This window comes from Numenius arquata, chromosome 3, assembly GCF_964106895.1.
Source record: "Numenius arquata chromosome 3, bNumArq3.hap1.1, whole genome shotgun sequence".
Classification (NCBI taxonomy): Eukaryota; Metazoa; Chordata; class Aves; order Charadriiformes; family Scolopacidae; genus Numenius; species Numenius arquata.
Genome location: NC_133578.1, coordinates 24633245 through 24656791, shown reverse-complemented (window position 1 = coordinate 24656791; position 23547 = coordinate 24633245). Strand labels below are relative to the sequence as shown.

The 23547-nt window shown below is 38.7% G+C and overlaps 1 protein-coding gene across 1 annotated transcript in view; it reads left to right on the top strand.

Moving 5' to 3' along the window:
- CHN1 (chimerin 1) overlaps positions 1 to 23547 on the top strand; it is a 105099-nt gene that overhangs the window by 38249 nt on the left and 43303 nt on the right. The window contains exon 7 of the mRNA XM_074144803.1: positions 13814 to 14102. Coding sequence (XP_074000904.1) covers positions 13814 to 14102 — 289 coding nt within the window. The remainder of the gene's footprint in view (positions 1 to 13813; positions 14103 to 23547) is intronic.

The window sequence follows — 23547 nt, the reverse complement described above, 5'->3', positions numbered from 1 at the left end:
CGACTGCCATACTGCGTCCAGTTCTGGGCTCCCCAGTTCAAGAGAGACAGGGAACTACTGGAGAGGTCCAACGTAGGGCAACTAAGATGATTAAAGGATTAGAGCACCTCCCTTAAGAGGAAAGGCTCAAAGAGCTGGGGCTCTTTAGCCTGGAGAAGGGAAGGCTGAGGGGAGACCTTATCTATGTTTACAAGCACCTAAAGGGCGGGTTGAAGGATGATGGAGCTGGACTCTTTTCAGTGGTTCCCAGTGATAGGACGAGGGGCAACGGGCACAGGCTGGAACATAGGACGTTCCATTCAAATATGAGGAGAAACTTCTTTACGGTGAGGGTGACAGAGCACTGGAACAGGCTGCCCAGGGAGGTCGTGGAGTCCCCTGCTCTGGAGATTTTCAAGACCCGCCTGGATGCAGTCCTGAGTAATGTGCTCTAGGCAATCCTGCTTTAGCGGGGGAGTTGGACTAGGTGATCTCTAGAGGTCCCTTCCAACTCTGACAATTCTGTGATTCTGTGAACTTGGAAACTACCTATGAAGTGTGATTGCGTCATAAAATCCCAGTTCATCAAGACCTAAGTGTCTTGTGGGAACATTGGATAGGATCAGCTGCTGTTTCCTGGCTTGTAGTTACTGGTTCTTCTTGCTGGGGGGCAGGCAATGCAGTAATACAGACAGCTCAGCACACCTAGCTCTGGCAGATGTCTTCTTCCTGCGTTTGTGTCACTGTGCCTGGGAATCCTGAAAAACCCCGTGCACCCAGTCGTGAAGAGCAGTTTAGTGAAACAGGATCGTAACCCTTTCAGTGGCAAGATATGATGTCTCTGTAACAAAATATTTCCAGTCTTTCTTTCTGCAATGGAAAAAACAAGCTTTTCCTGCTTTGTCCTGAGGACCCAAACCAGCCAACTTCTCAATTCATCATGGAACAATCTGAATGCTACATTTGATGCCACCAGCTATTGCAGCTGATGTCTAAAATCTCGATGGTGTGTTCATACAACCCATTAGTGAAGTTGTTTTGAATTTAGTTCCAATTGTAGTTCTTTTTGGTCTAATAATTTGCTTTGGTGTTACTAAATTAAGTAAACGCTCTGCATCCCTGAAATTCAAAAAGGAAGATATCCTACCATTTGTTGTTTGATTTATTTATTTTATATTACAGTTTATTTAATTGACTTCAACATCAGTTATCTGCTGTGTTGGTAAAGTTTCTAACATAGTTAAATTGGAAGTTAGAAAAAAGCTAAAAAAACCCTTTGGCTACAAAGCAAGCTAGGTGAGAGATAAAGGCAGAGCTCAGGAAACTTACTATAACCGCCCAAACATTGTATTTGTGAATACATCATCCTCTATGCTGTAAATCTTACTGAGATTAATGAATCCTAGCTCAACTTTGCAAAAGCAAGTATTTATCTTCTTCTGAAATTATTAAAGATTACCTCATAGAGGGCTATATTATAGGGGGAAAAAACGACGACATTCTCTCTTATTCTGTCTGCGTCCTCATTGCTCATTCCAACCTAGAATGTACTTATACTGGGCATCTTCCAGAGATGCTCAGATTGTCTTTGCTCTGCACTGAAGACTCCCACTTGTTAAACAACTTAATCTTTCTAGAAGATAAAGAATGAACTGTTAACACCACAAATCATAACTCCTTTGTAGGCAGACAGAATTCAGAGTTATAAAAACATGTTTTTGTGAAATCTGGAACAGATTGGACAATCACACTAAGATACAGCCTCCAGCTACAGCCAAAATGCACAGAATGCAAATGCAGTTGGTGCATGAACGTTCTTTTATGGACCGTTCTACTCCTAACACAGTTCTTCTGCATCTCACTTCTTTTTAAGTTACTATAAAGGATGCCTAAAGTCATCATAAAATGGGCAGATCTGGGTAACTGTTTGCAAAGAGTTTGTCCCTGGTTATATATCTCTGTTAATGTCTTAGCAAGTTCTTTAACTACACACAGGGTCAGATAAAAGGACCAGTTCGTAGTCCAGTCCAGTATCCACTCTTCGGTAACTATGAATAGCAGACATTGAAAGAAAAGTGTAAGAATAAGATGAATGAGTAGTAGTCATTCTCTAGTGTGCTCTCCCAGCCTCTGAAAATTTGCTGTTCAGGGACTTCTCAGCAGAATTGTTATCTTTGCTACTTTTTCAGGCTTTTGATGGAGAGATTTTTTTATTTTTGTCTAGTGGCTTTCTGAGCATATTTTTGAACCCTCATAGACTTTGCTGACTGCAACTGTAGCATGAGTTCCATGCCTTAACTAGGTTTTATGGGAAGCAGCGTCCCTTTTTTGAAGATTCCATCTTGCAATTTTATTGCGTGCTCCCTAGTTTTTTTATTATGAGAAATGGTGAACAATTGATCTCTATTTACCTTTTCCACGCCACTCATGTCCCCCTTATTCTTCTCTTTACATGTTGATGAGTCCTAGGCTATACATTCAGGTTTTGTAGTGAAGCTGTTCCATGCCCTTCATCATCTCTGTCATCTTTCTCTGTGCCTTTCTTTTACTCTGTGATGGTCTCTTGGAGATGAGGGGACCAGGACTGCACATCCTGTTCAAGACGAAGTGGGCCATAGAGTTTTCTTTCTTCATCCTTTAAACCTTTTTAAATGAATTTTTTACCACTATGGAGCATTAGGCTCTGATGCTTTTATAGAACTAGCTTTAGTAGGTCTACAAGATCCTGTTCCTGAGCTGCAATAGCTACAGATGTAGCCTAGCGCCTATTAAATGACCAAATATAGGACAGGACAAATAATAGCTTTCGCAGGCTTAACCGAGGCAGTCAAATATTCTTAGTGCAGTGCTGTGAAATAGTTAACAGTTCAAAGTGAAGATTTTGACTATTTCACCTTCTTTAGTAAGGTAGAAAAAGTGATTCTTACCCAAAAAAACTTTTCAGTTATTAAGGTTGCCAGTGAGTTACAGTAAAATCTTATATAAGAAGCTGCATTTTTATCATATTCTGATGAGCTATTTCTGTCTACTTTCATCCATTATTGTGCAATTAATTTGCTTCATGACTTTCTTTTTAAGACTGACTACCTTTTAAATCTAAATTTGAAACAAAAGCAGTTTTGTTTTCAGAAAACAAATTTTTCAGGAATTGTTACAGGTAGAAGTATGTTTGTAGGGAAAAAGAAAATGGTAATTTAAATGTTTTTTTTAAGTGTGTGAGTTTAACTAAATATTCAGAGCTGTCCTTCAAATAAAATTGACGGTCAGAGCCTAAGAAGGCCTGTGAAATTGTATCAGTTCAGACACCGGATAAAAGAGGAAGAAGCATGAACACAAATGAGAGCAGCAAATCAGCACCCTACTATATTTAATGCCTGTACTTAATCATGGATGTGGTTTCTCAAAGCTTATTTAAAAAAAAAAAAAAAAAAAAAAGAAAAAAAGAAGAGAACAGCAGAATTAATTCACCAATGTTTACTAATTAACTAATCAGAGGATGACACTGAAATATTTTTGCAACCCCAAGGATTAAAAAAAAATACAAGAGAAAATTATTGTAGGTATATATATGTATGTCCATACATATCAGCAAGTCTTTGTGACAATAAAAATACATAAAATACATTGCAATGTTAATTAGATGTTCCAAATGGATGAGAAGAACTGAAAATTCCTAATTAACTCCTGGAGGTATTAGATCTGCTTTTAAATTTGGCAAAAGATTAGTACAGTGCTTAATGCTAGGACCCATAGCAAATGACAGTAACAATAAGACATGGTTCGCAATGTAGCCTTTTGTGGTTGAGAGCTTGTTTAATAATTAGGATGAGGATAAAGAGGAAATGGGTAGAGATTGTACTAGTGGTAGGCGTTGAAGTGTGATGGTACTGCATGTTCTTTTGAGCAGATATCTGCTGTAGCATGTTTAGTTGGTTACCATGGTTTCCCTTCCTGCAAATTCTATTGTTGTGATACTGAGAATGAATCGAAATAAGGTTCTGCAGCATGATTAAAAAAAAAAAAGGTAATAACGTTAGCCGGGATTATGAGTCATGTTTTCTTTCTGTTTGGGGGTTAGGGCACATTCAAGATAATGTGTCATCAGGAGAGAATTCTTGAGGCAAAATAAATGTCAAAAATTAGTAATCCTTCATTTTTTGACCAACCGTATGTATTGTGCAAGAAATTTATACATATGTTCCCTCTCCCTAAATTATGAAATTGCGTTAAGAAACTAGCCACTGATATTTTAAGAGGAGACATAATTGGCAGGCTATTAGAGCATAATGCTGCAAATGAACCTTTTTAATTTCAGAGGACAATTGCATTGGTAGCCGAATGCTGTTCATTTTCAGTGGGCTCTTTTGGGACGCATGTGTAGTGCTCCTCCAGAACATACATCTATTACCCTGGGATTACTTATGCATGTAAAATTCAACATCTGCAAAAGGCTTCTTGAATTCAGAGGTTAAAACTGTGCGTTCTGCTGGAAAGCCTAGCTGTATAGGCTGGGACATGGGAGAAGAACAGGTGAAAGAAGAATTGTTTGAAACAACTTTCTATGTCATAATAGCTGAATTATGTTTTTTTAATTATGACTGTAGCAAAATTTGGTTATGCTTCATCCTGAATCCACAGCTGATCTGTAAGTAGTGAGAGGGAGCCCAGCAAAACAGGAGCTGACTGCATTTCTTCACTTTACCTTGGAAATGGTATCATGACATCATGTTAGGTGGTAGGCAAAAATTATAAAGACCATTTTAAAGACTAAACGTTGTGTATCTTTCTACCTGTGTGGTTTTTACCTGATTTGCAGCTCTATGCCAGGCACTGATCGACAGTAGCAAGGTCTGAGTTCAGTTCCTTTCTAAAATATTTACACAATATTCCTTGGTCACCAGCTGAGAAACCTGGGAAATTATATATACAGACACACGCGCACACACCACCTTTAAAGCTTAGCTGGGTTAAATAGAATTGCTCCAAAATGTGATAATACATACCTGTGGGATAAATATGTTTCAGCCTGACCCATTTTGATCAGTTTTCTTTATTCTGCATGAAATAGCAAAAGAGTTCTCCTTCCTCTGTGGCTGGCTGAAGCTCTCAGGGAGGGACTCTTCCTTCTCCCACAGGCTTAGCTTGTCACACTTCCATAGGCGCAGAATTCAGGCGAGTTTCAAAAATTGGCCACTCAGGTATCTGTGGCTTATTTTAGATGAAAGAAACAGTTCATGCTTAAAGCTATTTTAATAGGCTAACACAACAGGTATGCCAGCTGATATGCTGGGCCTCTTTTTTTTTTTTTTTTTTTTTTTTCTTCCCTTGTGAAGAGCCTAATGCTTCTTTTATGAAGGCTTAAATTCTGCTGAAACTAAAGCTGTCATTCTGTTGGCTGGGTACATCATACGCACTAGTGCTAGCCCCGGGGGAAAGTATGCTGATAAATTTTGGAGCTCGCTTTTCAGCTCTAAAGTAAAGCAATTGAACCTCTATTTAAATGATCTTCCATGTAAAAGAAGTTTCTTTTCCTATATAAAATTTCATGCTAAATAATATACTCTGTTACTTTGTCAATAATGTGGAAGGTTCAGCTACCAGTAAACAGCATAGGTGTCCTGCGTGTCATCTGCCTTATGTAAGTGCACCTGAGCATTACTGAGATGGCTTCACTGGAGTATTTGGAATAATAATAAATAGCTGCTAACCTTAATGAGTAATTAACTGGCTACCTAGGTCCTCCCACAGACTAGAATGCTTTTTTCCTTATGGTTCACGTCTTCTCACTGTGTTCTTGTTCTCCTTCCCTCCTCTTCCCATCTGTTGTTGTTGTCAGCTCTGTTTTCTTTTGGCTAGAGTGTCTAATTTATCTTTGGCAATTCAGTTTGCTGCAGTCTTTCTCCTGCTCATATAAGTTCAACACTTCTCAGAGGAATATTCTCTGCTTTGGTGGTGGTGTGAACTTTTTGGTAACTTGTCCAAGAGCTGTCTGTGCTCAGTGCATATAGCTCATGTTCATTTTATGCCGTGTCCTTCACCTCTGACTGTAGCTCCTGCTGCGCTACAAAGATCTACTGTAATCTGGTGCACAGTAGAGGCATTGGGCTTGTGGTGAGGCACTGCGGTGGAGCTCAGAGCTGGGCTCACTTCTTGGCTTCACATATGACTTGGCTTGAGACTTTTAAAATTTCCATGCTTCATTTCTCCATTAAAGAGGATATTATCTTTCCCATATAGTCTCACATGCCTGTGCAGTACAAAAGTCTAGGATCTCTTAAAAATGACCCAGGTAAACTAAAAGTTGTACCCTGTTTCTCAGACTGACCCATTCACAGCCTCTGAGCAGGCATCTTTGTTGTACTGTGCTATTTTTGTGGTGTATAATGTCTGCCTGGCTTGAAGCTTTTAGGTATTGTTGGAGTTGAAGTAGTAAAAAGTCAAATTATAATGCAATCAGTTGATAATTAAATTGTGTATACAGGTACCCAGCATACATTGCGCTCTCCTCTTCTCCCCTGTCAAATGGATACATATCTTTTCTGTCTTTTGCAGGTTGTACTGGAATGCCTTTTTTCTCTATTGCTTCAGAAAATTCTAGTTAGAAATATATCTTAAAGTTAGTCCTGTTGGTTGGCCTCTTCTTTTGTATGCTTTTTGAAATACATATTTATAAGATTTTGTGTTTGGAGAAACAACTTTTTCCCTGTACTTCATCATTAAGAAAAAGGTCCTTCAGCTGTAGATACTGTGGATGCTTTATAAATATGTTTTCAAAATAACACACAATAGCCTCGTACTGTTGTTTAATCTCATAATTGTTTTCATCAAAACATTTATGAATTATTCAAACACTAAAACAACTGACAGCAATAGATGTTATCTGGCCCAGTTTTCCTCTTCCTTCTCCCTCTAAGTAGAGTTCCTCCTGATTTGATAGGTGCTAGGATGCGAATGAAGCTAATATTTTTTTTTTTTTTTCTTTTATAACTTGAGATGAGTAAATGAACTCTAACAGTTTCAGTAATAAATTGACATTTGCCCCACCTACTGCTGCACTTGCACAAAGGAAGAAATTGTATTCTAGAAAAGCAGAATGTAATAATAGAAAAGCTATCAATCTTTATTGATCAGTTGTTAGTAGCCCCAAAAATTCTAACACTACATAGTGCATGTTTCATTTTGCATTTTTATGCTTGTTTATTCTTGAGGAATGCAGCTTTGAGGAAAAACCATTTTAGAGAGCAGGGTGAGTATGTTGGTGAATCTCACTGTGAAAAAGTGGTGAGTGATTACTAGAAGATCAGAGGTAGAATACATTGAGAAAACAACTTAAGTAGCAAATTGTGTAATAGCTTTAAGTAAGTTAAGTAAACCTGCATTGTAAGGGTAGGATTAACAGTGGTTTAAGGCAAATCAGATTTGACAAAATCTCTCTGGAACAGAAATCTTGCTTTAGTTATTTTTAATCTAAGGGAAATTTAAAAAATATTTCTTTTTTTTTTTCTTTTAATAGAAGCTATGAGACCTTGAACAACAACCTGTAGAGTGTACATTAAAAAACAAAACCAAAACAGGAACAACACCATAAACAGTGTTTCTTCACTCTGCTCTCCAAAACCTCTTTTTGCATTTGCAAAGCTATTTTATGATAAGGGCATTTCTTTGGGTTTTCACTTGATGTCTTCCACTCGGGTTTCCTTGACATACTTGAATTGAAAGATGCATATTGTCTTAGCATCATATTGTCTAGGATAAATTAAGAGCAAGTTGCCTTTAGTGTGAGAAAACCTGTAGAAGCAAAAAAGAAAAGTGACAGTCATGAGTAACTTAAACCCTTGTAGGAAAAGCTGCTGTAAGTGAAACAAAAATGAACAAGTTTGAGCATTATGCTATGGCAGTTCTCTCTCCATAGTATGCATGATTGCAGTGGAATTTGCATTACAGATCTGATGTTGTTCTACTTCTAAATTTACCAGAAAAACGATATATGTGACCTAAAATGAAATGTTATACATAGGCAGAGTAAAATGCACACGCATATTTTGAAGCGTGCTGAGCAAACCCTGGTGAGGGTTCATACCTTAGTTTATAAGAATTAAACCAGAGTTCTGCTTTAAAGTAATATGAAATCTCTCAGTAGCATGAAGTCGCACTGTAAAATTAACTCTTGGAGAACATTTCTTCAAAATTTTTGGTAAAGAAACATAACTATTTGCTTAATATGAAAATGGGAAAGTTGCTAACATTCCTGCTAATAACATTTCCAGAAGGCATGTTGACATAGGTTTCCAAATATTGCTTTTATTTAAAGAAAAGATATCAGGCTTTTAGTACTTTCCCATGTGTATATAGACTTCAAATGTGTCTTAATGACTAACCATGGTGAGTCTTTTCCCAGGAGGCACAGAGTTTTCATCGGGTAGAAAAAGCAGTAAAACTTTGACCAAAACATTGGTATTGATTCTGATTCAATCATCAAATCAATTGTATTTTTTTAATATGTGTATATATATTTATATCAAGTTTAAATGGAAAAGGGCAACAGATTATTTTCAAATGGTCTATCACTGATCAAGAACATTAAGAGTCATCTTAAGCGTTAAGTGATCCTACTGCATATTAGTAGCGTACATGGTCTTTGATCAGCTGACATTTGTTCAGAGTTTGAGATGGTGAAAATCAGCTGTTAAAAGCTGTTAAAAGTAAAATAAGACATTGAGACAAAATAAGACTTTTCCTATTATTTTGTTAGATTTATTTGTGAAACACAGCATTACAGTTACTAAGGGCTGATAACACTTTCAGTCTTCATTGTTTTGGCAGCTGTTACCTACCGCCAATGCCCGAGCAGTTGTCTCTCTCTCACTTGTGTTGTCCCTGACAGTCCCCATGGTCCCCAGGAAAGTGCCACTGCTCTGCTCCTCACTGCTTGCTGTTCATAGCGTGCTATTCACACAATACAGTTTCCCTCTTGGACAAGGAAGTCTGGACAGTGGTACAGGTAAACAGTCTTCAGTCCCAACTGAGGCAAACTGCTGGAGGCTGTTCTCAATGATACAGCACCAGCTCTGTTTTTTTTTGCTTGATCTCAACTAGACAGTGAGTTGAAGATTTTGTCTTCATTGGCGTGGGGTGAACACATTCTAGTTTCAGCTCTGGGATTAGTTTTCTGTTCTGAAAGATGCCACACTTTTTCCATGCTAAACTGAACTATCACACATTCAGCCAATGCATGGATCTGATCAGGTTTTAGGGATAACTTTATACCTAATTAATGTTCATTAAGCAAAAGTCAGCCAAAACACTGCCCTTCCAAATGGCACAGGAAAACTCTCTGTAGTGACTGTACTCTGCCACCATCCTCAGACATGTCAGGCAATGAAGATTTTTTGTCTCCACTTGTATAAAATGCATTTTTACTTTCAATCCCTAATACATTTGATTTAATTCATGGGTATTGTATTCTTGTAAACTCCTGCTAAGGTTTTGGAGATGATGCTATTTGTCAGGCAGGTACTCTGGGAAGATGGTAAGCTCCATAATTCCTTGGCCATCCTCAGAAATGTTGTTGCCAATAAATAATGAAAGAAACCACCAACCCAAAAGTAGCTGCTCTCAGGAGTTGGAGACCTTCAGGCATAACTGTACAAGAGGTTTTGGCTGCGTGCAAGACTTGTGTTTCTTTGACAAGGAAATGGGCCAAAAGAGGATTGATGGAATAATGTGTTTTCTTTCACATGAATGCAGCATGATTAGGAGACACTCCTGATTGAAACATTGCTTATGTTTCTGTGGGTTTTTAAGGAGTGTCAAGGCTCTAGACTGAACTGTTGGTTGAGAGTTTTCAGAAGTTAGAGCTGAAATTCTGGCACCTAATTTCAAGTGAGACTTCTACCTTCTGGCTGCAAAGCGCATTCAGACACTTTTTCTCCAAGGGAAGATTAAGTCCAGGTGACCTTCGGGCACATGTACCGAAGTTAAGTTCTCCCAGCTCAGTGTATGAAGATCCTTAAAACAAATAAGGAGGGGCGTTAACTTTGTGGTCTGGTTGCAGCTACACATTTTAAATAATGCCTTTGTCTAGATACTCTTCTCATCATAAAATAGCCTGTGAAAGAGGTGAATAGCTACTGTACAATTCTGTATGTGGGCTGTTAAATGCATTTTCTTAGATGGTAAAAAAGTGTGGATGGGCTCTCAGTCGTTCACTTCTTCCTTTTGTTTCATCAGTGAATGCTGCATACAGAGTAGGTGGCTGAGTCTGAAGCCTGTCTCTCTCATGCTATGATACCTAATTCAACTCCCCAGTCCTTTATTACTAGCCACATTTGCTCTACCATTTAATCCGTTTTCCCACGTTGTTATCCGCTCTGCCCTACTGGCAACTAAAGGGACTAGACAGACTGATTGCTTTTCAGACAACTTGGAATAAAAAAAGTCTTTTATCTGTAGTCCTGCTGCTTGCAAACAAATGCACAATGGACACAATGAGACTGTTTGACATGTCAGAGGTCTATTTCTTTTTCTTGGAAAAATATCCAATGTTCCACTATTTAAACCAAAAGAGAACATACATTATCTGTGTCCTGCTTTCTATTTCTTAAACAAAAAACAGCTGGTACTAGTACTTGCCTTTAGGAAGAGCCCATCAGGAAGTTGAAATATCAAATCTTGGCTCTACTTAGTTGCCACGGTGATGTATAATTAACCAGGCTGCAGTAATGATATAGAAAGTAAACATTAGGAAATATTCTTGCTAATGGAAAAATTTAAACCATAGTTTTATGTAAGACTGAAAGGACTGAAGATTACATTTTAATTTGTCACTTGCGATTGGACATGTATGTATGCATTTATATTGTAATGGTATCATTGTGGGGTCAAAGAAATTTAAATGAATTTGAAAGAAATAAAATAGGATTCTGAGACACGTTATTGGTGGTGCAGTCTTTGTACGAGATTGGCATTTCATTGATTTGTGGGGATTTGGGGTGGGGTTTTTTCCTCTGTTGCTAATAGGATTCTATTTGAAAACCAGTACATTTCCCCACAATGTATCCAATAACAAATTAATATAGAGAAAAAAGTTTGATTTGGAACAAATGGCAAATCAAACAAAGGCAAACCATTTAACGTTCACCTCATGCAGCTGTTGTGCAGCACCTATTCCAAATCATTGTGACACTGATGCAGAGTAATTTGTTTGTCTTTAAGTGGTTAATTGTTAAATTATCCAGTATATTCTAAACCGAGAAAGTTGAGTGTACCTTTGGATGGCCACACATGCCAAAAGAAATTGATGTGCAGTTCCTCAGATCCATTCAAGAGGAAGTTTCAGTCTGTTTGTGAGGTTTATGAGAGAGATGAGTTTAGGTGTGGGGTGCTGTTAAAGAATTAAAACCATGGAACATTGTCTATGAGATACTCGTGTGCTGAAATGTGGGTCAGGAGCCATGGGATAAAGATTATGTACTTTTGGGAATCCTATTCCTAGTAGTATCTCTCAAAGACAGACTTCATGTGCAGCAGTCTGAACAGATGTACAGCGGAGGGGCCGCTTAGTAAAACATAGCTGGGGTAGAACCATGCACCTACTGACCATATTGGGAAGGGGGTTAATCCTTTAAGAACTTTTATTAGTTTTCTGCATTTGGCCATCTTGTTCTTCAGAACTTTGTTGTAGACTCTGAAGGATGTTACTAAAATCGAGACATCATGTGTACTTAGTAATAGGCCCTGAGGAGCTTTTCTGTGCCTTATCTTCTCTTGATAAGATTAGTGTAATACTTTCTCTTCTAGAAAGCTAAGAGCAATAAGTGACCTCCAGCTTGTTGGAAACTGCTATAAGTGCTGTCAGAGCATATGTTACTGATTAGAGCAGCAGTTCACCAGCTATATAACTTAATAAAAACAATTCCATGCATATTGTCATTGTCTTCACCTTCAAACTTATTCTCTTCTCCTGTCAGATTTGAACATCATAGTGCTTGTATGTGCTCCATGTGCGTTATCCCACTGCCTTGGGCAGGAGACAGTGAAGGTTGCTCACTTTGGCACTGCAAAGTGCTGAGCACTCTTGGTTCATGTTGACTCCTCTGAGGGTGGAGGGGGGTACGCAAGGAGCACGTCGCATGGTCAAAGCTTGTTCGCCACATCCTATGCTGAGTAGAAAGATGCTTTGAAGAATGAGACTGAGCATGTTCCTGCCCATTCTGCTGTAACTTAGGTCATCATCTTTCTACTTTCTGAAAGACTTGTTCGCTCGGAATTGCTTCTTGTGATGAAACTAGCATTGGGTAAAAATGTATCTTTCTGTCATTTTGTAATTTCTTACTTTTTCAGTTTGATTCAGTGAACTTTGTGTGGCTTAAAAATGTGCATAGAAGTACCAATTCCTTTCCAGTCAAATGCCGAGGTAGTTTTTACACCTTGTGTCCTCTTTTCTTACTGAGCAGGACACAGACTCCTGAAGGCCTCCTCGCATTTGAGCCTTGTGTAAAAATAGCAGCTCCTGAAGTTACAGTCACTGTCAGATTATTGATAAGGGGGATGGGAAAGTTTGGCATTTTGATGCAGAACACAAGAACAAAAAATACATTAAAGAACAAGTGATTTTGCCCATATTTGCAAGAAGAGTGCAATATTTCACCTGAGACAAGGTCTAAAATTATGCTTTCCCCTGTTTGGCAAGGCCCTATTGAAAAGGACCACTTCAGCAAAGCACCAGGGTTTACTTTGTTCCTTAACATCTCCTTGAAGCATTTGATTGTAAAATGAAAGCAATCCATCCTTTCAAATTTAGCTTTTAATATTTATTTGGCAGATCTGACCTCACAAGGGGGCCCAATACCCTGAGCAGCCACCCTTGCTCCTGTCTCACCGAGGAATAACACTGGAGTGAGCTGTGAAAGCAGCTTCTTGCCTCCATCTTCTCCACAGGAGAACAACTTGGCTGCTGCCAAGTGCAAATACTTGTGTGTTTTCACATGTTTAGATTGCTTTCAGGCAGAAAATTGTTGCAGATTCAAAGCAGAGTTTTTTAAAATATGCTAATATTCAGGTAAAATTGGCATGCTTGCGGTTGCTAAGAGGCTGTATCGATCCTATTCCACCCCGGCTGCATAATTGCTAGCATCAGATAGTTTATGCATTATATATCCTGTATATTACAAAGATTTGCTTGAAGCTCAGGACTTAACAAGCATAACACAGAAGGACTTTTGTACAAAGCTGGAAGAGTTAGTCCTTGGCCTTTGGCCAGGAATAAAGAATGCTTGCCCTTGTGCCATTTTGTCCTGTGCTGCTCCAGTTCTGGCAGCAGTTCTGCTTCAGTGTAATTGTTGGCACTGAAGCTCAGCTGAACCCTGAATGGCCTCTTCCTGCAAGCAAGCAGGGGCACAGAGGTCCGAGACGGCATCAAAACTCCATATTGATCAACTGTAATAGAGGACTCTATTATGAGAACTCTTCATATCAGAGCCAAGCAAATTGACTACGACGAGGCAGTAGTAAAGTACTAAAAAAAGCCATAAAGAGTGTGAAGTAATTTTCAGTTTTTCCATGGGATAATGGAGGGGCTAAAAGACTAAGAGAACAAACAGCTCCTTCTGGAACAGTCACTGTTTTGGCTATCTATCTGCAGTAGTTGTTGATCTCTCCTTCCTATCTGTGCTAAATAGTAGTTGAGTTTTTCGTTCTCGTCTGGACCAGACACAGAGCTTAGTCTCAGCTTTAAGTGATAAAGTGTTTTTTATTGTTTGCAAAGGCTTGCTTACTCTTCTTTATTCTGCTTACTGTTCTTTAAAAAAAAAACTTTCCCATTTCATTGAGGCAGATTTGGAAGTCAAACCAGAAACTTCAGACTCTACTACGATGGAAAGCACTTTGTTGGGGAGAAACGTTTTGAGTCCATCCATGACCTGGTGACAGATGGATTGATTACTCTTTATATTGAAACGAAGGCAGCTGAATACATTGCCAAGATGACAATAAATCCAATTTATGAACACATAGGATATACAACTTTAAACAGAGAGCCAGCACACAAAAAACATATGCCAACCCTGAGAGATGAACATGATGGCAAAGAGTCTACAGGAGAGGATGAGGTAGCAGAAAAGAGGGTAAGCAATTGTTAACCCACACTCTTTTTTCTGTTAGACTTTTTATTTTGTACTTTTAACCCTCCCCCTCTACTATAAAGTGCTAAAGATATCTGTAGATATTTAGTCTACATATTTATTCTCAGTATTGCATTAATAGTAATATTTAAACTGGTTATAGGGTTTTTTAATGGTAATTTTTGCATATTGCAAAATTCTATGATTTGGACGTTAGTTATTTATCATTGTGAGGTTCCTTTGTTCAGGTATTTTCACAGTTATAGATGTTACCATTAAGCTACTCTTTTTTTTTTTTTTTTTTTTTCAAACGGGCTATGAATATTTTATCTTAAAATTGTTTACGGTGTCTAAAACAACTGCCCTTTGGTCAAAAATTATATTTCTTAATATATTGAGCATTCCCCAAACAAATGCATTCCATAATCTATTCATCAGTCTGCATACAATGACAGTAAAGTTGTCCACATCATAAATAAGCCTGTTCATTAAGATGATAAAATGTTAAAACATTTCACTTGGCTAAGTTCAGCCTGTCAGGAGCTGACAGAGCTATTTTTGGCCACAGCCAGACTTAGGAAGAAGGATTGCTCTCTTCAGAGAGTTGCAGTATCAGCTGAGAACTAACTGCGTCCTGGATTATAAAAGGAAAGCGAACAACAAAGAAATCTTAGAACTGGTGAAAATAGAAATATTAAGAGGTTGGGAATGTATCAGGCAGACAAAGCAGCTGAAACTTCATTTGTGTGACAGAGACTAAACTTAAAAAGACAGCATAATGTAAATTCCATCATGTTGAACTATATACTTTGTTTATTGAAAAGCCGACATATGAAAGACTTTTTAAATTGTATTTTTACATATGTGTAGGTGTTAATGCATGTATAATAATCGATATGCTCCCCATTTCACAAACTTCAGAATGATGTTAGGAGTATCTAATATGCTTATAGTGCTTAGAAGAAATGCTAACCTTAGTTGGGATCATCTGTTGTCTTTCTAATCAGAATTATGTCTGTGACTTCAGTTTTTCTTGAGGTGGAGGAAAGGTCACACTGACAATTTCCAACATACATGACTATTATAGTGAAACTAAGCTCCATACAGAGTCCGCAGAGAGAGGAAGCTCGTAGCTTTGGTCCTTCAAATCCTTCTCCAGCAGTCTGTCATCCTGCACTGATTTTGCTGAGAGATGAAGCACCCAACTTAGCTTAAAGTATGAATCTTCACTGTTATCACATCATTTTGACAAAAGAAATATTGCTGGGGATATTGATGCTAGCTGACCATGTTAAATATCCAGTTTTTTGCCTGTTAGGTACCAGTAGTAGAGGGGTGAGTTATCAGTTACAGTTCCTGACAGCCACTGACTTTTCAAAAGGATTTTTTTGCATGTTATCCCAGAGAGTTCATTATAATGCAAAGCCTGGTTAAAAATCTTCTGTAAGAGTTCCGGAAGTCACCGCTTTGGATTTCTTTGGTAAAATTAACTCTTCCTGCATTTAGCATCTTTCAAATGACAGCAGAACTCTGTTGTGTCACAACATTTTTCAGACTGATGAAAAAGTTTTCACAGTAAAGGGATTTTAATGATTATTATTGAAGAATGATGTTTTTTCCATAGATTATGTCAGACTCATCAAGAGGGTATGCCTATTGAAACGTTTTTCATGAAATAGCTCAAGAACTATTAAATATTTCTCACACGTTGAAATTTTAGGTAAAAAACCTTTAGAGAGGTTAGTCATGTAATTGCAACATCCCGTCCAGTTTGTCCATAACTTACAAGCAACCAAAGTGGCTTCATCTGCAACGTAGTTCAACAGCAGTGAACTGTTGAACCATTTGTTGAACTGAGGCCATTTACTGGCCTGAAGCCCAGCTTTTGAGCCTTTTCTCTTTATTTGTGTTGGAACCATGTTGACATGGACACAGTGAGGTACACAGACATTAGAGTACAGGTAAATGTGGAGATTTCAATTTAATTTTCAAGTCATTATCCAGTTGGGATTACTACCAGTGGCTGCGCTGGGAAGGCACGGTGTGATCCTTTTTACTGTGGAGTGGTGCAGAGGTGACATCTTCGCTGCTTTTATACCTCTTAGGGCCTTTGCTGCAAGATGACACAGGGTGTCCTGAGTGTCGCTTCACCCAGCAAATCTCCAAGGGGAATAAAGCATTCAGCCCCATGACCAACACCTGATCACAGTAGCAACCTCAGCATTTGGAACAAGCCCCAGTGACCAGCTAAGGGCTTGCCAAATCCTTTCTTCCTCCTCTGTAAGTCACAGGATGTGGGGAGCATGGGAAGGAGGAGAGATGTCATGGTGGCCTCGCTGAATGTCTCGTGGCGAGGGGTGGCTATGTGCAATGCAGGAGCGGTGGGGAGAGGAGACCTCAGAGGGCTTTCCCAAGCATCTCCCACCACCATCTGTGGGACTTGACTACTTGCACACTCACTAAAGCTGTCACCTTGACAGCCTGGGAGAACTGTTTCAGGTTCAGTGGGGTGGACGTAACCAACTGGCTGGAGGACTCTGCAGGCGGGTGACTGAATCACATCTGGTGTTAATTTAATATAAAAACCACATTGAAATCATTATATATATATATATATATATATATATATATATATACTTGTTTGACAAATAATTTGCATTTAAAGCATGAGTACTGGACGACAGGAAATATTTCTCTGGCTTTTTTAAAAACCTACCCAATATAAAAAGATAACATGCTAGCACAAGGAACAGAGGAGCGGTTAAATCTCCACTCAAACACTTAAACAGAAGACCCAATCTTGTTGCTAGGTTATAAGCTTTCTTTGGTAAAATAATAATAGTACAATAAGGAAAATATACATATCCTCTACCAAATTGCTCAGAAGGTCATTTTACCCTTTTTGTGTAGGCTCCTGCTTCTTATTGAAATTTACTTGAAAACTTCAATTAATGATAACATAGTATTTACCTTATTATGAACCATTTAACCATGATACAAGGAAGATTTCTTATTGGACAGTTATAAATAGATCAAGTAGTTTTTCTTTCTCTTTGGTGGGAGGAATGGCAGAGTGATTCCTGTTGTCCAATACAGAGAGAATATCACTGAATTGATATGGCAATTCTAACACAGAGCGCAAAGAAAATTGCCCAAAATCCAGAAGAAAAAAAAACATTGTCTTATGATCCAAACAGCAAAATCTGTGTGCTACAACATTAGCCCGTTAACCCCATGGTGAGGATGAAAATTTCTGCAGGGTACCGTATTTGGCAATTAATACATCTTTATCAGTTTTATACTGTAGCCACACAGCTTCTCCCTACACTGTATGCTTCCTGTTCCATAAAGAGAGGAAGAAGTCTGGATCTTGAACATGGATCATCCCGAGCCAAAACATATTCCCAGATTTGCAGGCTCTGATGCTGTTCAGATCCGAATCTAAACTTTGTGCCTACGACTGTTGCTGAATCCTGAGTGGGTGGTGAATGAAAGATAAATCTTTCAGAAGAAGGAAAGGAGAGACACACAGACTCAGGCTTGGGAACAGCTGGTGGAAATGTAGTTTCCCTTTCTTCCATAAAGTCAAGTGGAGGAAATTGGGCAGCCAGAGAACGCACCTCAAAGTTGAGAATGAAATACTAATTCATCTAGCCTTGAATTTGGTGTGGGGCAGTAGAAGAGAATGCAACAGATTTGTTAGATGCCTCCCAGCATGCACTAGTAATACTTTATTTGTTCCCCACTCTTTCCAGCAATTAATTTATAGTAGAAGAATTCAGCATGTGTTGGGTGACTTGTCATATGCAATACATTTAAAAATGAGCCTTAGTAAAGGGGAAGGATTTAAAGACTGTAAAAGATGAAAAGATAAAAATTATGCATTCGTTAGATGAGGATTGTAGGACACAAATCACAATACTCCTGAGCCCTGCAAGAGACCATATTGTGGTGTGATTTAAGATGCAGTTTTTAATAGGAAAAGCATGAGAATATAATCCACTGCGCAGCATGTGCTTCACTGATTATGAGAAGGAATATGACTGCTCACCATATACAAGTATATATTAAAAATTAAAATTAAAATTCCTGGTTAATGATTTATTATTTTCATAACCTATGAAAGAATTAACAAATAGTCAGAGATAACTGGAGGAGTGCAAGTTGAAAACAGGAGAGTGCTTGTCATGCTCGAATGCCCTGAATAGATATTTTAGCTGTTGTGCTAAAAAGGTAATGCTGGTTCCCAAAACAGTCTGCAGATTGTTCAGAACTCAATTTTGCAGCCATCGTGGTCTGTGTGTTAAAAAGAGGGCTAAGATTCATTTGAAAGAGGGCTTCCCATGTGGATTCAGTCTGTATGGCCTAGTGTGGAAGTGGAAATAATACCCAGTATCACAAGATTTACTATTCCTCCTGTGCCTTGAATACTGATGGATCTCTGTATATTCTCCACTCTTAAAGATAATTATGGCCTTGGAGCAGATGACTTGATTGAGTTAAATACCTTATAAAAATGGTAGCTCTCAGAAATTAATAAATACCTAGATACATATATCAGTCTTTCTTGAAAGCCCTGCAAAGCATGAATTTATTTTCATTTTGACGTGCTTTTGAGATATGAATGTAAGAAGTTGTATGACTGATTTAGTCAAGATTTAATATTTGTTATGAGAAAATTAAATAATCGGTTATGAGTTATCCTATCTTTCAGAATGAAATGCTGAGGTTAATGTTAGGATAGCAACTGAATCACATTTATTAATGTTTACTTTGGTGATAAGTGCTATTTCTTCAAGAAACTTCAGTGGCTGCATATCAATTAAAGACCCCTTCTAGACTGTACTATATTCAGTTCAATTCCTACAGACAGAAAGAATTGAGAGAAGGCTTGTGGCAGCAGTCACCCAACAAAAGCACTCTTTTGTTCTATTTTTAATGACCTTAGTGGTGATACCTTTTTTTTCCTCCATAGTAATGAAGGCTGATTTCTTGCAACCCTGTGCAAGGAGATCTGTAAATGTAAATCTGTGTCATTTTAGTAGGAAACAGGCTTTTAAGCCTGTCTCTGAAGATAATCCAGATCACAAAGTTAATTGCAATCTCTGTGTACATTTCTAATGTATTCATAACAGCCTCCACATACAAAACCAAGGGTCATACTTACGGGTGTTTGCAGAGGGACCAGTCTCACTTTCCAACCTTGAGTTGACGCTGATATTTTCATTAATGACACTACTGATTTTCTACTTTTGCTCTCAGTCAGATCTGTTAGTAAGATCTGCTTTAAACCTTTTTTCACCAAATCTTATTTTATCTTCAGTGAAAGGACATCAGAAAATGCAGCCGAGGGAGTTACAGTAGGCTGTTGAAGAAGCATAAGCCCCCTTAGCAAGGTCTGTGATGGAGGAAGACAGCTTTGAACACCACTGTTTGGAGCCTTGTAATGCCAATTCTGAGACCGATAGGAACGAAAATGAAGACGTGGTCTTAATAATTGGAAGGAAAGTGTGCTTTGAGAGTGAAGCAGTCTTGATGCTGGAAGTTGTATATTTCCATTTACTCAATTTTATTAGAAAAGATGGGTGTTTAATGTATAAAACTCTAAACAAGCTGTACCTATAACAAGGGCAGCAATAAAGCAATAATATTTTTAAAAGTATAACTAAAAGATGTTTACCTTAAAGTACATTTAAAGACATGGGAGAGTGAGCACTGAAGAATCCTATGGGTTAACTTGAGGAGATTGTCAACTCTTTTCTCACAAATGTTCCTTTCCAGTCCCTGCGCGGGTGTCCATGACAATCACTCTGTATGTTTAATGTAATTTATAAATAAAACATAACTCTGTGGAAGGCAAAAACTTCTATTTATTTCTTCTGGGTTTAGCCCATCTTTCAGCAGACTTCAAAGCACAACCAATTTTGTCAATACCAAGAAAGTTCCTAGCAGGATGAAAGACAAGCTTTCTGTAGGTAAAGTACTTTTTCTTTCAAGGTAGCTGCTCCGGTGCATCAGCAACATCATACTCTGCAGAGGTTGTCCCAGCCTCAGTCTTCTTCATCTTCCCTTTCTGTCCATTAGCATTTATGGTGGTAGGGATCTAGTGCCATATATGTCATTATATATGGCACATCCAGTTCAAACTAAGACTGCAAATGGTTCTGATGCCTTTTTATAAGCACATACGTTTTTAACTATATGTTTATTAAGACCTGAGAAAGGTGAACTAATAGCACGTGCTGTCCAGTGTGCAGGCTTCAGCACAAAGAAAATTCTTTTCTCCAAACTGCGCGGTGCTATTTCTGCTCATAATCACTGAGAGTAACCTAAGCCCTTATTTATGTTCAGTGTGGCAGTAAAATTGATACACAAAAAAGATTATATAAACTGATCTTGCTTTAAGATTCAGAGCTTCCAAATGAAGCATAAACTTTGCTAATTTAATCCCCAGGTCACAGGATATCTAGTTTTTTCTCTTGTTGGTATCTTGTGTTTATAAAGGATACACTAGCAAGCCAGATTTAAGGGTTTCTCACTGGACATGTAGCTCAGCTCCAGTGCTAAACACGGTCCCATAACTCTCCTGTTTTTCCCAGGCCAAATTATTTGTTCTTCTTTCCTTGCCAGCTCTGGTCGGTTCTCAGCTGTGCTATATTAGTTCCTCCAGGTTACAAATGGCATCCCAGCTAGCCCAGTAGGACCTTATCTGCCTGCCTCCGTGTGTGTGTGTGCGCGCGCGCCTCCAAAGCACATTAATTTAATGCTCACACAATAATGTGTGGGATTACTGTGAAATGAAAGTCACATGCTTGTGTTGGTAGCCTGATTGTATATTGCTGGTATTACAAGGTTCAAAACAAGTAAGTCTCCACAAACTTCAGACGGTGGGGGGTGGCTTAGGTCAGGTTGCATTTCAGATGCACGGTGTGCCTCCCATCACGATGCTATTTCTGTAGACAGGTTTCCCCCGTTTTGTAGGTAAGCACAGTTGAGGATCAGCGTCCTGCTTCAGCCTGTTGACACTGATACAAGTCACTGACTGCTTGCTGAGATGACTTTTCACGTTACTTTCTGCTTTTTCCTGTAAGTGTGGCTCTTCTATGATCTGGCATGTGAGATGTATACCCAAAGATAGAGTCTTCAGAAAGGCCGGTGTTTAATTATACCGAGACAGGCAGCTGCTGTGTGAAATCAGGGGAGTCTGGTCTATTGGACTCACAGACCAGCAAAAGCGTGGGGAGTAATTACCCTGAGTGTATGCCCTGTGCCTGATCGAGCCTTTGTGAAATCAATAGTGTACATAACTATTAAAAAGGCTGTAAAGCAGTACAGTTGCTGTGCAATTAAATCTGAAGAATACTGGTTGTGTTGTTACTGATAAAATGAAACCATTAGCAATGAATAAGCTATTATTCTTTCCCTGTGTTTCTTAGTATTGTGAGGTAAGTCAGTGTGACGCCCTCACCAGCAGTTCTTTCCAGAGTTTCTAATGCTTGGAGGTTTGGATCTGGTTATATTTTTAACGCCCTTCAAAAAGTATACCATGTAATGTTATCTTCTCTTATGTGTGCTGGCAGAGGTTTCCTTCCTTTTTGACTGGGATAGGCTAGCGCAAGGATCGCAGGGAGGGAGGAAGGAATCTCCCTTAGCTCTCAAAGACCCAAAGAGGATAGCTTTCTTTGGGCACTCTTCAGAGGGAGAGAGATTTTTTTCCCATCCTGGTGGACCTTAGTTGGTGGGACAGAAATACAGAGGTCCAGCTCAACTCCTGATGAGCAATGGAGAGCTGTCATGGCTTCAGTCCTAACACGCTGTAGGAGTCTGCTCCTTACCTTCCCTATGGGCTTTATACTTGGGGTTTCCAAAAAGGCTGCCTAGATGTATAGTGGGGAAGCATCATAGCCATATATAAGGACAAAATAAACTTTTTTCTTTTGATTTTTTTTTTTTTTAAACTGTGGTTTCCCTTGACTTTTTATGCCTTCTCACAACTGAATAATCCATGCAGTGGCCACAGAAAGGAAAAGGTAGGTCTTTTTCAGAGCAGCCTCTAAAGCAGGTATGTGATTGTCATTTATTGCTTATGCAAAGAGCTTCCTGGACGGTGAGGGACTGCGGTGGGTTGCTAGCTGGCAGCTCCCTCGCTTGTTGTTCTCTTTCCTTAGCTGTGTGAGTTTTGGGTCTTTTTTCTTTTTTTTTTTTTTTAACTCCTCCTCCCATCTGGCATCTCCTAATTATTTTCTATTACTAATCACTTCTACAGGAAACAGGCTGGACTGTTGAATTAAGAGCCCTGTAAAAGGATAATTTTGTTATTTACAAGTTTCTTACCTCACTTAGACTTTATAATGTGACACTATATAGCTGGTGATAATCACCTTGGGCTACGATTGTGTCTAATCTCATAAACTAGGCAGGGTCAGGTCTGGTCAGTAGTTGAACATGAGAGGCCCAAGGAAAAACCAGGGCTGCAGGAAGCAGAGCTGGTAGCACCTTTGGCTGTGAACTAATATCCGATGTCTTTTGTTCTTTACCCTTTGCAGCTCTGTGTAGCCTGTGTAAATCTGTGCTAAGAGAGTCTGACTACCAGGAATTTTCTCCACTTACTCTATCATTATTCAGACAAGCTCCTCCTTCTACTTACTGTTTGCGGGGAGGGGGCAGATTTAGATGGGGGGAGAAGAGCATTTTCCATTGGTCACTGTTTACGTGCTCACAAGTACAAATACATGTCATTTGGCTTCTGTACAGAGATGAAAAGGACATGGAGCTGTTGCGATCTGGTGTGTTGCCCCCTGTTCAGTTAGAGAATCCCTTGATAGGCAGGCACATCTGCTCCACTAATAATTGCCCATTCATAAGTGGTTACCAAACCCTTAAGACCCATGAAGAGCGAAATGCTTGTTTTAGAAGTGGTAGCAGAAAGAGAAGTAGTTAGAGGTGCCTAAATGAAGTATTAGACTGTGAAAGCAAAAAAGAACAACCATTTATCGTGGGGTTATTGCTGCAGAAGCGGATGTGTTCCAGCCCTTGTTTTTTCACAAGAAAAAAGATATTTTCAGATAAAACTTCTCATGTTTAGTTTTAGTCTCCAGCCGAATGTTTTTTGTTTCTGAATTTGAACGAAGTAAGGAGAGCAGTTTTGTTACTAAGCTCAATAAACTGCTTGCTCTTATTACTTCAAACCTGTCACATTCATCATCAGCAAAGACAGCAACTCTTGACAGTTTTGCAAAGTCTTCCTTTGATCATTAACTTTTAGAACATTAAACTTTTCCATATTTAACCTTTTTTTCTGCATGGCATCAGCAGTTAGAAACAGTGTCGCTTCTGGCATTTACTGTTCTTACAGTCCTAATGTTTAAGCAAGGTAAGAATCATCAAGTTGAAAAATCTGATTCTCAGTTGATGAACAGTTGTTGCTCTAATCCTCATCATCTTAGTA